This window comes from Monodon monoceros, unplaced genomic scaffold, assembly GCF_005190385.1.
Source record: "Monodon monoceros isolate NGI ecotype Baffin Bay Population unplaced genomic scaffold, NGI_Narwhal_1 Super_Scaffold_15, whole genome shotgun sequence".
In the NCBI taxonomy this organism is placed as follows: domain Eukaryota; kingdom Metazoa; phylum Chordata; class Mammalia; order Artiodactyla; family Monodontidae; genus Monodon; species Monodon monoceros.
In genome coordinates this window covers 76,128,498-76,141,396 of record NW_021703771.1, presented here as the reverse complement: position 1 = coordinate 76,141,396, position 12,899 = coordinate 76,128,498, and the positions used below count along the sequence as shown (strand labels likewise).

The 12,899-nt window shown below is 38.1% G+C and overlaps 1 protein-coding gene across 2 annotated transcripts in view; it reads right to left on the bottom strand.

Annotated features, from left to right (window-relative positions):
* OPRM1 (opioid receptor mu 1) overlaps positions 1-12,899 on the bottom strand; it is a 159,391-nt gene that overhangs the window by 105,244 nt on the left and 41,248 nt on the right. Inside the window, exon 4 of one of the 2 annotated variants that reach the window (XM_029224173.1) lies at positions 1,137-1,615. The exons of the other annotated variant lie outside the window; for it this stretch is intronic. Within the exon in view, the coding sequence (XP_029080006.1) occupies positions 1,577-1,615 (39 nt within the window). The 3' untranslated portion in view covers positions 1,137-1,576. Of the gene's footprint in view, positions 1-1,136; positions 1,616-12,899 lie in introns of those variants that run through there. 2 annotated transcript variants of the gene reach the window in all.

Below are 12,899 nucleotides of genomic sequence, written 5' to 3'. Positions count from 1 at the left end.
CTTCCTGAAACATTGCCCTTGTATATCTGGTGCATATTTGTGCCTTGTTAGATTGAAGAATGAATGCAGATTGTAAGGTTGAGACTACTGGCAGATTGTAGATTCAGGAATATTCTTATAAGGGAAGCTGGCACCCTGTTTTCTACTGTGTCTTCAAAGGAAACTACAGTGTACTTGATTCATTTAATCAATGCAGACAAAAGTTCAAAGTGGAGAGCTTTAGGTCATGGGCCATCTAATTTGATTGTCTATATAGATCAAATAAAATGGGTGATTGCCAAATCTCTAACTGTATTTCATGCCAAAGAAAACCAAAGAGACGAATTGTCTTAGAGAAACTACTTAGAAGACTGACATTTTACAAAGGAAACCTTGACATGTAGCAAAGATCAAAAAGACCAACATATTGGTGACGACATTATAGAAACATAATATTCAGGAAAATATTCTTGGGTCATTGTTAACATTTCATGACCAGGTAACTACAGAGGAGTGAAAAGTAGATCACCGATTTTTCTCCACGGTCATTTGAATCTTTCTATTTTGAGATTAAGCTGACTGGATCCATGTTTTTTTTTAAAAGTTTAAACTGTTCTGAAAATCAACTAAAAACATCTGTCATTTTATCTTGCTGATTCAAAAGGCATAAGTATTCTGAGCAGAGTTTTAAAAAAAGAAAATACGATGTAAAGGGAGCATGTAGTAAGGAGAAATTATTGAGAAATAAAGAGTACATTTTAGTGCTTGACTTCCTGCAGGGAATAAAGTGATGAGCTCATCGACCCACTATTACCTTTTCGAACACTTGGATGGGAGCAAAGAAACCACACAGTTAAAACTGGGGAGAAAACCACTGAAAGCCTAAGAGTGGAAAATCTCCCATTATGACTCTCAGGAAGAACTCACAGTGCACAAGAACCAACCTTTCTGCAGTGGACACGTTACTGGGTTTCAGATTACCTTTCATGTTAATTTCTTCCCTTGCAATAATGGAGCTAGGTAAGAGATGTTATTTAAAAAAAAAAAAACAAAACAAGACATGAAGGTGGAAGTTATGTCTTAACTGAAGATAATTTTAAGGTTAACATTAAAGGTCAAGATAGAGCAAAGTATTCTCTTACAGAAGACTGGAAAGTCTTGGAATTCCACAACAGTTGCTTTGATCAGAGGTAGCGTTTACTTTACATGTTACTACAGTGAATTTAGTAATTAATGGTTTTTCTTTGATGAGACTGTAAATGTTTGCTTGAAAACAATATTACATGCAGAAGGGCCATCTTCGATGGTAACCTCAATGCACATACCACAGCACGTTTCGGTCCCTTTGGGCATCTTCCTTGTGATTATGTACACAAGCAAACTCAGTGTGGTTTGGTTCTTTCCTTCCTAGTGCTTGATTTAGTTTGGTTGTCCCTCTCATGTGCAGAATGGAGTGGCCAGAGAGGAAGGAGTTTTGATGACTCAGAGCAGGCACTTTCCTAGGAAACCAGAGCTTTCCAACATTCTTGCAGTGACCTGCTTCCACATAGATGGTGGCTTCTAAGCTCAGTGAGGGTCTGAATGGCATGAGACCCAGTTAAGGTAGTGGAGCGGTTTCTGCTTCCAGATTTTCTAGCTGAAAGTCGAGAAAGAGCAAAGACAGTGAATGTTTCAGATAGGGTTGCAGTGCACATTTATTGGGCATCTTCTATGTGGCAGAATTATATTGAGAACCTTCATGTATACTTTCACCTGCAACTTTCAGAGTTTTTCCTAAATATCAAGACGTTATTTAATCTCCTGGGTCATTATGAATATGCTATTGCATTTGTACACACAAATGAATAGGAATTATACACTAGTCATGAAAGAGATGTTATTGATGGGTTCTTGAAAAAATATATTTTAACCCAAACTCTGTTTCCCTCTGTCCTTGACTCTCTTCCCTCCTTGTCTTCAAATTGTTCATGATTTGACCAAACTTTCAAAAGAAAAGCAACATCTCTTTTTGTAGTACTGTTTACATTCTTTATTTCTAGGTAAAGAAATTTTATATTTCACCAAATTCTCCAAATCAGTGGATTCTTTTTTCTGAAGCAACTGGTTTGAAGTTCAGAGGTTTCCCCGTCCCCACCTCCGCTGTAAAGCTAGCGTATCTGTTGAGCAAAAATGGGACATTTGTTCACACGCAAAATTATGGCTTGATATTTTCAAATAAGGGAGGAGGATTATGAACGTGAAACAAGTTTTATAATTAACAGATAATTGCTGTGTCCTGGTTTTTAACATTTTTGTTGAGAAGAAAGGAGGTGTTTGTATAGTAAGTGTAAAGGGATGAGAATTGTTTTCCTTTAACTTTATTTTGGTAACTTTCGAACTTCAGGAAAAGTGTAAGAATTAGAATGGTACAAAGAACACATGTGTACCCTTTACCCAGATTCACCTACTGTTAAGATTGTACCCCTTTCACTATACCATTTGCTTTCTCTTCTTTTTTTCTCCTTCCAAACAGAAACAAAGACACACACACACACACATTATCTTATTGAACCATTTGATGCTAAACTGATCCCTCAATATTTCAATATATATTTCCTAAGAATAGGGAATAGAGTGATCACTATGTGATCACTGTGGAAGAGGCAGTAGGAGCCCTGGATGCCCCTGCTCATCCTTGCTGATCGTGCCAAACTGTAAGGCTAACCAATCTCTGACCCTGAACGGCTCCTACAGTGGTAACTTAGGCGATTAAGTAGGTCAAGGTGACCACAGCATTGATCACTGTGGACTGCTTACTCCTGGGAGGTTGGTTTATTGCTTGCTGCCAAAGGGACTGAGATTTTAGCTATGGGTTCCTTGACTGTGACTCAACCCATTGTGTGTGCAGCCACCATCTGGTCCCATCGCATCACCCCGTGGGACTTGGGAGCAGGGAGAATCTACCAAGCTAAAGCTTCTACAGCTCACTGTGCTATAATAACCTAAGTATTTTAATCTACTTTGGGCCCCTATGGACTTGTGGCAAGACAACCTGTTTGCTTGCTCAGTCATCTCCTTTGGAGTCTCGTTACTTCTTGTCATCTTCTAAGAGGATGAGATTCTTCCCAAACTGTACAACAAACAGTGTGTCAAGATGGATGATGACTTATTGAAAGAGAAAAGACAAGGGCTCATGGATGAGATTTGAGGAGGTGAAGAAACTCCTTGGGAGCTAGTGGCAAATGTTCTGGCCCATGTGGTGCAGAGACAGGGAGTGAATGGTCCACCCTGTCCTACCTGTTGTTAAACATGAGTTGAGTTGATGGATGGAGGCTGAGTGGTGCGGGAAAAAAATCTAAGCAGCTTCCCAAGTGGTGCCATGGTTGCTGCTTGCTCTCCTGTGGACTAGGGGACTCGGAGAGCACCCTAGGCCCCGCCATGGAGGAAAGCACAAATGCATTCAGTCTTAAGTCACAACCAGGAACATCCAGAGGTCGATATGTCCCTACAGTGAACACCAACTTACAGACCCTTAGTGAGAGGGAAAGGAAGCCAGCCCAGGGGCATTTCAATCAACAGACAGAGCAACTGTTAGACCCAGAGCTGACGAAGGAGTGAGGAAGGTTATGCTCTTAGAGGGTGAATGAAGCACCTCGGCTGTCAAAACCTTGGGTGGGCTATGACTCGAAAGTGGCTTCCAGAGGCAATAAAGAAATTTGCACTATGACTCTCCATTACAAGAAACATAGCTCAGCACTTCATTTCACTGTCTAGCTGTTGGAGACAATGTGTGCCTTGTCTATGTATGCATTTAGTTGTCTGCAGGTTCATCAGATAATCTGTCAAATTTGGCTGAGGACCTAAGCAGCATGCGGCACTGGAGGCACTGCAAGAGCAGCCCAGCCCTGGAGCTTTTTGAACCACAGATTTCTGTAAGAGGAGGCAGCCTCCATGAGGGGTATCCCTAGGAGTCTTCCTGGCACCATTCCCCACTTCAGCTGCGGCAGGAATATCTTAGGCTTTGGTGTTGCTGGGAGGGGGAAATGATTAATGCTCTCTCTGTCTCCAGATTCCAGCCCCGCAGACTGGCAAAGCAATCACATGGTCCACTGGCCACGAAACAGCTCTGATTGCCGAACTGACCTACTGCGGGGTTTATCACCCCGGTCTGTGTGCTGTGAGGTCAGAGGAACTCGTGGGTTTGGCTGGTCTTGCGCTATGCCTAATGCAGCTCCTAAATGTGAAAACCTTGTACGTGTACAAACACACACAGATAGAGGCAATCTTGTTTCATTTAAGCTCATACCAATTCATAAGCTTCTCCTGATACCTGAGTGCCCTTGGGTCATGCCATGTGTGGCTATCAAGGCCACAACTATTTGGTGACCCTGCTCCTATGGATTATCCAGATCAATGTAATTGGGATCCAAATCACGTTCAGCAACAAATCTAGAATTGGAATAACCTGCCCCCTTCAGTTATATGTTCGTTACACGGGAGAGAGAGTGCTACAGGATACCTCTCTACTAGGCGTGGGGACGGGAGGCTTAGTGCCTCTTTGACCCCCCGCAATTATTGGCAATGACACCACTCCTTGGATCACATTCCTTTCGCTAGGCCCTCAAATAAAGAAGACTGTGCTACCCAAAGGATACATGAATCCCTGTGCCATACAGTACTGTGAGTATTGTTCCCTGGTATTGGAGTCCACTTTCTAGAGGTAGGCCAGGCACTCACCCTTGACTTTAGCTACCATAGCCAATGAGGTGGAATATGCCATAGGAAATCAACAGGCCAGGCTAAACTCCCTGACTGTAAATGAGTCACTGATTGGCCTTTGACTACATTCCGGTAAGTATGGTTGCCAACCACGCCTGTTGTGTTGGCATCCACGCTATCAATAACAATATTGTGGTGCAATCCAAGCACATCACGAGAAAGAAGCTACGTGAGTATCGGCAGGGAGACCTGTTCGCCCTCTCTGGGACTTAATCAATGCAGTCTGTGGTCTGGGAGTACATGGCTGAGGTCAAAAGTGCAGGTTGACCTGATCCTGTTGATAGGGATCCTACGGACAATAACCCTAATCACGAATTTATTGAGATAAACGAGACAGATTTGGTCCTAGCCTCTATCCGTATGTCTAATCCAAATTGCTGATGGGGTGGCATAATCCTAGGAAAACTGAATTGAGCCAAGAATAAGTGGAGCTGACAGGTGCATTGCTGTGGGAGGCAGCTCATCAGGCATCCCTGTACATTCTTGCTGATGGAGCTGAGCTGCAAGGCCTTACTATCTTCTGACTCCAAGTACTTTCTATAGCCACATAGTCAAGTAAGACCCTTCACTGCCAAACCACATAAGGACCACAGTAGGACCAATTTGAGATTCCTTGCTCTTACAGGAGGAAGATTGCTTTGTTTACTGCTTGCTACAAAAGGTGGTGAAGCACTAGCTCTGGGCTTGTCAGGTGTGGTGCAATCAACTGTGTGCATAGTGACGATCAGGGTCTACTGTGTCACTCCATGGGACATGGGGGCAAGGGAACAAGCGCTCCTGTGTTGATGCTCCTACTGTTTGCTGTGCTGTGAGTAGTAAACTGTTTTCTCTGAACCACTGGGTCACATTGTCTATTTTTGGCATCCAGAGAGTCATAACAAGCTGAACTGCTTAGTTGCTGAGATAACTCTTTTGGAAACTTGCTACTCCCTGCCATTTTCTAAGACTGGGCTTCTTTCCTGACAGTACCACAGTACCATTATAGATTCAGTAAATTTAACATTTGACATAGATAAAATATTTTCATCTACCATCAGCTTTCCAATTTTTTCAAGAGCTTCTTAAACTGTTATTTTTTCCAGAAAGTCAACTAGTAAATCCCCTTGGGCTATTTTTTAGCCTATTTTGAAAAATAAAGTTTTGAAAAGCTTTAAGGTTCAAACTGAAGCTTATTTAAAGCACTTTTAATCTCTATCCATACAATGATTGACATGTGATTCCTATCCCTCGAAGGAGTTTAAAAGATTGCTTTTTCCAATTTCATTAATCTATGGGAGGAAATAGAGGTCTTGAGAGGGGAAGTGACAGGCCCAAGAGTATCCGTTGAGAAAAGCCCGTTGAATATTTTTAGTTTTGCTCTTTGCAGCACTCTCTCCCACTTCCATTTTCTCTGTCCTATTTGTGATGCCATCCAAAGTTACAGGTGAAGCCGGTACCAGACTTGGGTACTTCTGAAGCCAATTAGTGTTTCAGCCAGTAATAGACTTCAAATTCCCATTCATTACAGAAGCCATAATAACAGAGCCACACAAAGAAACTTTGGGAGTGGATGACTCATAGGTAAAGATCTCCATTGACCTAAATAATGGAAAACTCGTCCCTTCTTCCAAGTTCCATTGCCAGAATCAAACATATTGGGATCTAGAGTATAACAAGGGGTCACACTTCAGTGAAGGAGAATTCAAGGAGAGGTGGAATAATCTGGTAGTTCAAAGGATCCAGACTCAATATGCCATATGCTTCCTTCTGCTTTTAATATGAATTTTTTGTTCAATATAATAAGTTCTTTCACAAAAGGAAGCTTTGGTGGTTACTTTTGTTGTTTACTACGAGAAGCTAGCCCCCAGACTCTGAATAGGGGTAATTAATCAAGCCCAGAGATGAGCCCTAACTCACTGGCCGTCAACAGAAGCTGGGAAAGTCCTGCTTATGAAGAGATCCCCTTGGCAGCCATTAGCATGGGATGCCAAGTCCACACAGCTGGTTATCAGCAGCCTGGCACCAGAACCCAGGTGGCTTGGCTTCTATCTTGCATTCTTTCACAAGAAAGATTGTAATTAGTTAACCTTTGGCACGCTTCTCACAGTTGACAATTGATCACTTTTAAAAGATTTCCTCCTTTAGGATTGTAACCAGAAAGTGACAGGCTTCAAAACAAAGCCAAACAAAAGTGAAAACCCAAACAAAACACAACCTGTTCTATTTTCAGAGATATGAAGTTTCAATATCTTGTTTTTATTTAGACCATATATTTTGAATGAGTGAGAATAAGAGATTGATAATCAATTTTAGAACCCTGGTTAATGCCTGAAATTATGGGACATTGCCATTTATTCTAGTAAAGCATTGGATTTGGAAGAGATTTGTCCGTAACTGGGACTAATGATCTACAGTGGGCTTTCTGAAATGCTTAGCGGAAACCATTCTGTGAGATGTTACAACGTGTCTCTTGAAAAACCGAGACGGTGCTCAGATAAATTTGAGAACTTTAGCTTAAAGGACTAGATGCAAGTATATATACAGGACTAAATGCAGCACACACACACACGAATACAATAGGGCTTTTCAAAGCCTTTAAAATGCTAATCCAAGTATCAGTCCCCATGACCAAAATAAGATATGCAACATTTCCGAACGTTTGTCTAAAAGCTATTTTTTAATGGACCACATATTAGCACTTTCTATAGGAACTCAGTAGAACTTGTAAAAAGCTTATGAAAGAGTCATTTGTTCTGATTCCCTAAACATCAAATCTTAACGCTTGAGTTCTTGTAACATCCCCTTTTATGTAGGCAAAACGCTGATGTTTGGACATTCAAGACTTCCAGTGACAAGGGAATCCTAGTGTCTCAAAGCTTAGAAAAGCCTTTCTTTGGTTGTGTTGCAATCCCTTTCCCTGTAGCTTCCACCTGTTGGCTTTAATTATTGGAGTCGTATTGGTAAGTCCAATTCCCTGCTCACGTCCCTTTAAGTATATGAAGATAACTATCTGGTACTGTTTGAGCCTTCTATTTCCCAGGTAATCCTGGGCACTTATTTCAACCATCTGTCATATTAAGGAATTTTAACTCCTTTTGCCTTCTTGGTTGTTCATCTCTGAACACAACCTATTTTGCTTATTTCATTCCTGAAGTGTGTTGTCTATTAGAGTGAGGCTAATATTTCTTTGGTTCTAGAAACCAAAATTCTATTGATATGATTATCTATAATTGCAAGAGTTGATATGGCCTATATCATATTGTTGGTTCATGAAATAAAATCTTTATGACTTTTTTCACATCTGTTATCACTCACATTTTAGCTTTCTGTAATTGGATTTTTGGACTAAAGTTTTCTTCTAGTAACTACTATAGTTTTAGTTTTTTTCTCACTCTTCTAGTAACGTTTGACTCCTTACCCGATCATAGGTTATTGAGCATTTCTCCATTGATTGGGACCCCTCAGGTGGGAATCAAAGCTGTACCATTATATTCAGATCATAATTCAATATAGGATAGAAGTGTAGAAATTAACAAGAGCTTGTCAAATCTCTTGTTAAAAACACTATTGATACTGGGGTACCTGATTTCTCTGTCCTCTAAGAAAATAAAATTTGTCTTGTAACTAATTCTTGAGAACTTATCTCACCTCCTAGAGGTTACTGCTTCCTTTCTAAGTGCTCTCAAAATACACTTTAATAATCTGATCTAGGTTCTAAAAACAATTAACGCAAAGCTACATGGTCTTTGTAGTTTTCATAACTCCTTTGCCTTTGAAGTTATGATTTGCGTTTCATTAATTGTGTTTCATTTACAAGTTCTCTTAGTGTTTTAAGATCTCCAAGAGATTCGACCTCATTTCTGAATGTTCTCTAACAATATCTTCACCTTTACTGGTCTTCAGTTCTTTCTTAATAATGTTTCAGGCTGAATATCGTTTCTCTGAAAGAGAAGCTTGAAATAAAATCAGGGTTGAAGAATTTTGCTTTCCTCTTGTCTTCCATTAATACTGAGTCTTATTCTTTGCAACTGGTTAGCAGTGCAGACTAAAGCTTTATTTGAGAAATCAATGTGATATTTCAGAAGAGATCTAGTCTAAAGTCACAGTACCCGGGGTCTAGTTCCAACTCTCAGGTGGTGCTTTAAGGACATGACTAATTTGGACCTTGATGTTTCTTCATCTATTAAACATCATTGATCAGCTTAGATCAGTGGTTCTCAACTGATATTTATGCTAATGGTTTTCAACTGATTGTTTTTCTTGGGGGGGCAATGTCTGGAGACATTTTGGCTGTCACAACTGGGGATGGGTGGGTGATACTGGCATCTAGTGGGTAGAAGACAGGGATGCTGCTAAACATCCTGCCATGTGCATCCCCTCACAACAGAGAATTATCTGGCCCAAAATGTCACTAGAGCCAAGGTTGAGAAATGTTGGGATAGACCAAATTTACGATCCCTTTTAGCAGCATTAGTTCATTCCTTTAAACTTTTCATTACAAGAGCTATAATTCAACTTCTTGGGGGAAAGAGAATAGAGGAGGTGAAAACAGTAAAACCTCACTAAGTGGCTTACACTAGTATTATTAGCCAGTTTCCTGGCACTGTGCTATGTATTTTACATGGATAATTATGCATCACATTCACATCAAAATAACTGTTAGACACTATCGTTACGACCGTTCTTACATATAAGGACACTGAAATATAGACAGTTTCAGGAAATTCCACAGGGAAATTCAGCTGGTCAATGGTAGGATCTGACCAAATAAATGAGCCATCTAAATTTTTAAGATTTTATATTATATTTGCTATTCTTATTTAATTATAAAGTTTCCCTTTATCTGCTGGTATTTTAAATTAAATTTACACATAGTAGAGTTTACATAAAATATAATTATCTATCTTTTTCTTTAGTCACAATTTTTAAAAACTTTATTTGGAAACTAGGTATTTGAAAAGACTCTCACAATTATATATTTTATATTTGGAAAAAAGCATACAATAAAAAATACATTTCTGGCCTACAATTTCCCCATTTATAACATCAGGAGGTTTGGATTAGATGATCTATATACTTTTTCAGTTCCAATATTCTAAGAACTGTGAATATTTTTCATCTTCTTGATAAATCCAATCGCATTATTGGGATTTAGATGTTGATATTTACTTGCAGTGTAGCCATTTGAAAGGTTATTTGTTCCACTGAATTTCTGAAATAACCAGAAAAATCTTCAGTTGTTGAAGGACATACTAGCCATTCTGCAAGCCTCTATCTGCAGCATTTTAAGGTTCTAGGAGTGGCATGTATCTCGTCTGTTTCCAAAGAGTATCTCGAAGACAGCACTTTTTAAAAGTTGATGTTTTGAATTTGAATGAGCTCACATGTAACTATATTTGAGGATTTCTGAGTATAAGAACATGTTAGCTGACATGACAGAGAAAAAGAAAGAACAACAAGAGTGAGATATTTTTGCTAAGTTGTTAAATTTTGGGATGGATTAAATTGGTGATTGCATTGTGAAACATAGAATGGCCATACTCTATTTCACATCCACTATTCACTGAATTTTCTCATTGTTAAGTTTATTTTTAGTAATTTGACTTTTCTTAAGATATTCTTATTTATTAATGTCAATTTCCATAGACTTTACTTTTTTGCTTTCATATCAGATGTCTTAGAGGTACCTATTTTATCACAAGAAAAATTTCATTCATTTCTTGTGCTTTAAGGGACTTAGACATATCATATGGGACTCTGGATCATATATATAATTTATATATAATATTTTTTAATCTTTATGAAGGTTTGATAATGTATGTAGAAAAAAAAGGAAATAAGTAGGGCTTGATAGATTTTGTAGATTTCCAGTATCCCTGAATTTCTGTTGTCTATATGGAAAACAGAATAGTAGGAAGAATGTGACTAATTTCCAACACAAAATATATTCTGTGTCAGCTTTTTTCTCTCCCTTCCTTCCTTTCTTCCTTCCTAATAAATACTGCACTCTATACAGACAAATAGCATGAATTCTTTTTCTACATATTCATTCTCATTCTTGGACCGAGGGGGCCATTATTTTAAATTATAGTGAAACTTTCAGCTTATATTTATTTGATATTTGTAATTACATGGAACTAATTTATCAGGCTAGTTATTTGCATGTGTTCCTAATAAGGCAGGTGTTATAGAAAGAAAAAGTTGTTCATTTCCTTTGATTCACAGTGAAGCAACAAGCACTAAATTAAATTCATACTAATCTCCCACCCAGGTATGGTTAACATTTACATTGCCAGATATGCATTCCTTCTGCATACATCATTGGCAATGGGGATGACCAAACTCACATGGGGTCTTGAAAGCTGGCATTATAATCTTTTGGATATGTATCAGGAATGCCATTCATGTTTTGAAAAGTACTATTACAATTTTTTAGCACTCAGAATAAATCCTGTTTCTAGCCTCCACTTACCCACACCATATGTGTGTGTGTGTGTATATATATATGTGTGTGTGTGTGTGTGTGTGTATGTGTATATATATATATATATATAGTATTCTATTTATATGGTATTTTATTGGTATTGGTATGTTATATTATATGGTATTTTATTTATTTTATATATATGTTATTTTATTGCAGTAAAAGTATAAATCGTAGACAATACGGTTCTAATATTTCTTTTCATCGTGAAAAATTCCTACTCATTTCAAAGCTAGGAACTCTACTATGTAAGAAAGAAATTCTTGAGTGTAAAGGGAGAAGGCAGGCAAAAGTTATGGCTCTAGGTTCTTGATTTCCAGGGTGATAATAATCAAAAAGGAAATATTAAGACATATTTTATTCTAGAAAGTTGTAGTTCTCACAACGTCACCCCCAAAATAATTTTATAATTTAAAAAAAATTGTAGTGATTTGTAAATATTTATTGCAACTGACCAAAAGATAACCACATCAGAATGATATTCAAAAGTTAGTGGTTGGTCATCTTCATTCCAATGGTAACGTTGTTTGAAGTGAGGAAAAAAATATAAAAGCAAAAAATACTATAAAACTGAATTTCAAATTCATAAACGTAGAAGTAAGAATACATGTGTTGTAGAAAGTTAAAAGAGAAAAGAATCTGCCTCTCATAGCTGACTCCCAAAGCTAAAAAGAATAGATACATTTATATGTATAACTGAATCACTTTGTTGTACACCTGAAACTAACATAACATTGTTAATCAACTATACTCCAATATAAAATAAAAAGTTTAAAAAAAAGAAAATAAGATCAACATGTTCCAATGCACTAAATCTCAATGTAAGGACTTTTTCATGATAAATGTTTATAAAATAGCAATTTACCACTTAAGGTTGCCAAATTAATGACACATCATTTTGAGTTAATTTTTTAAAGAAAAGTGTGTTGCCGTATTTTATCAGTTAGTTACATTAATTGGAATAACAAGCACAAGAAAATGCTGCAGTAATTATATTAGTTAATCCAATCTTTAAAACCCGACCTCCCTAAAAGTTCATAGTATTCCATCAGGAGGAACTCTAGCTAATTCATATATCAGTGTCCACCGTATTGTTCTGCTGTACAGAACAATCTTCTGGGTCAGCCCACCAAGGCGATAGCTGAAAAGACTGAGTTCTTGCAAGATGAAGGGTTTCCTCCATCACATGCTGGTCAGGGGCAGCACGACAACTAGAACATTCAACTGACTCCCTGTCCTGGTCCCTCTGGCACCACCAGCCCACCAAGCTGCCTTCTCTAGTAGGATAGATGTGATTGGACTCACAATCCTAAAAGTCAGTTTATGAAAATATTAAATGAACTTCTCTGACGTTAATCAAAAATTTTAACTGTGGAAAAGAAAATTCTACCATTCAGTAAGAGTCAATATGACTTTACTGACAGCAAAAGATTTTAGTCAAATAATTTGAGCTCATATAATGGTAACCACGATCCCCATTATTGGATTTCTAATTCCCCGTGATAGTCATTAATCTATGTGAGTGTTTACTTTTATATACAGATATGCAAATACACTAAGAATACATCTAAACAAGCCCATATAAAGGCCTTATGGCATTCAAACTGTCAGTATATAAATGTTAAAATTTAGTTCTAGGAGGCACCACTGAGCGTAGTGAAAACCAGACTAGGGGGATAGTAGGGTACATTAATTAAAA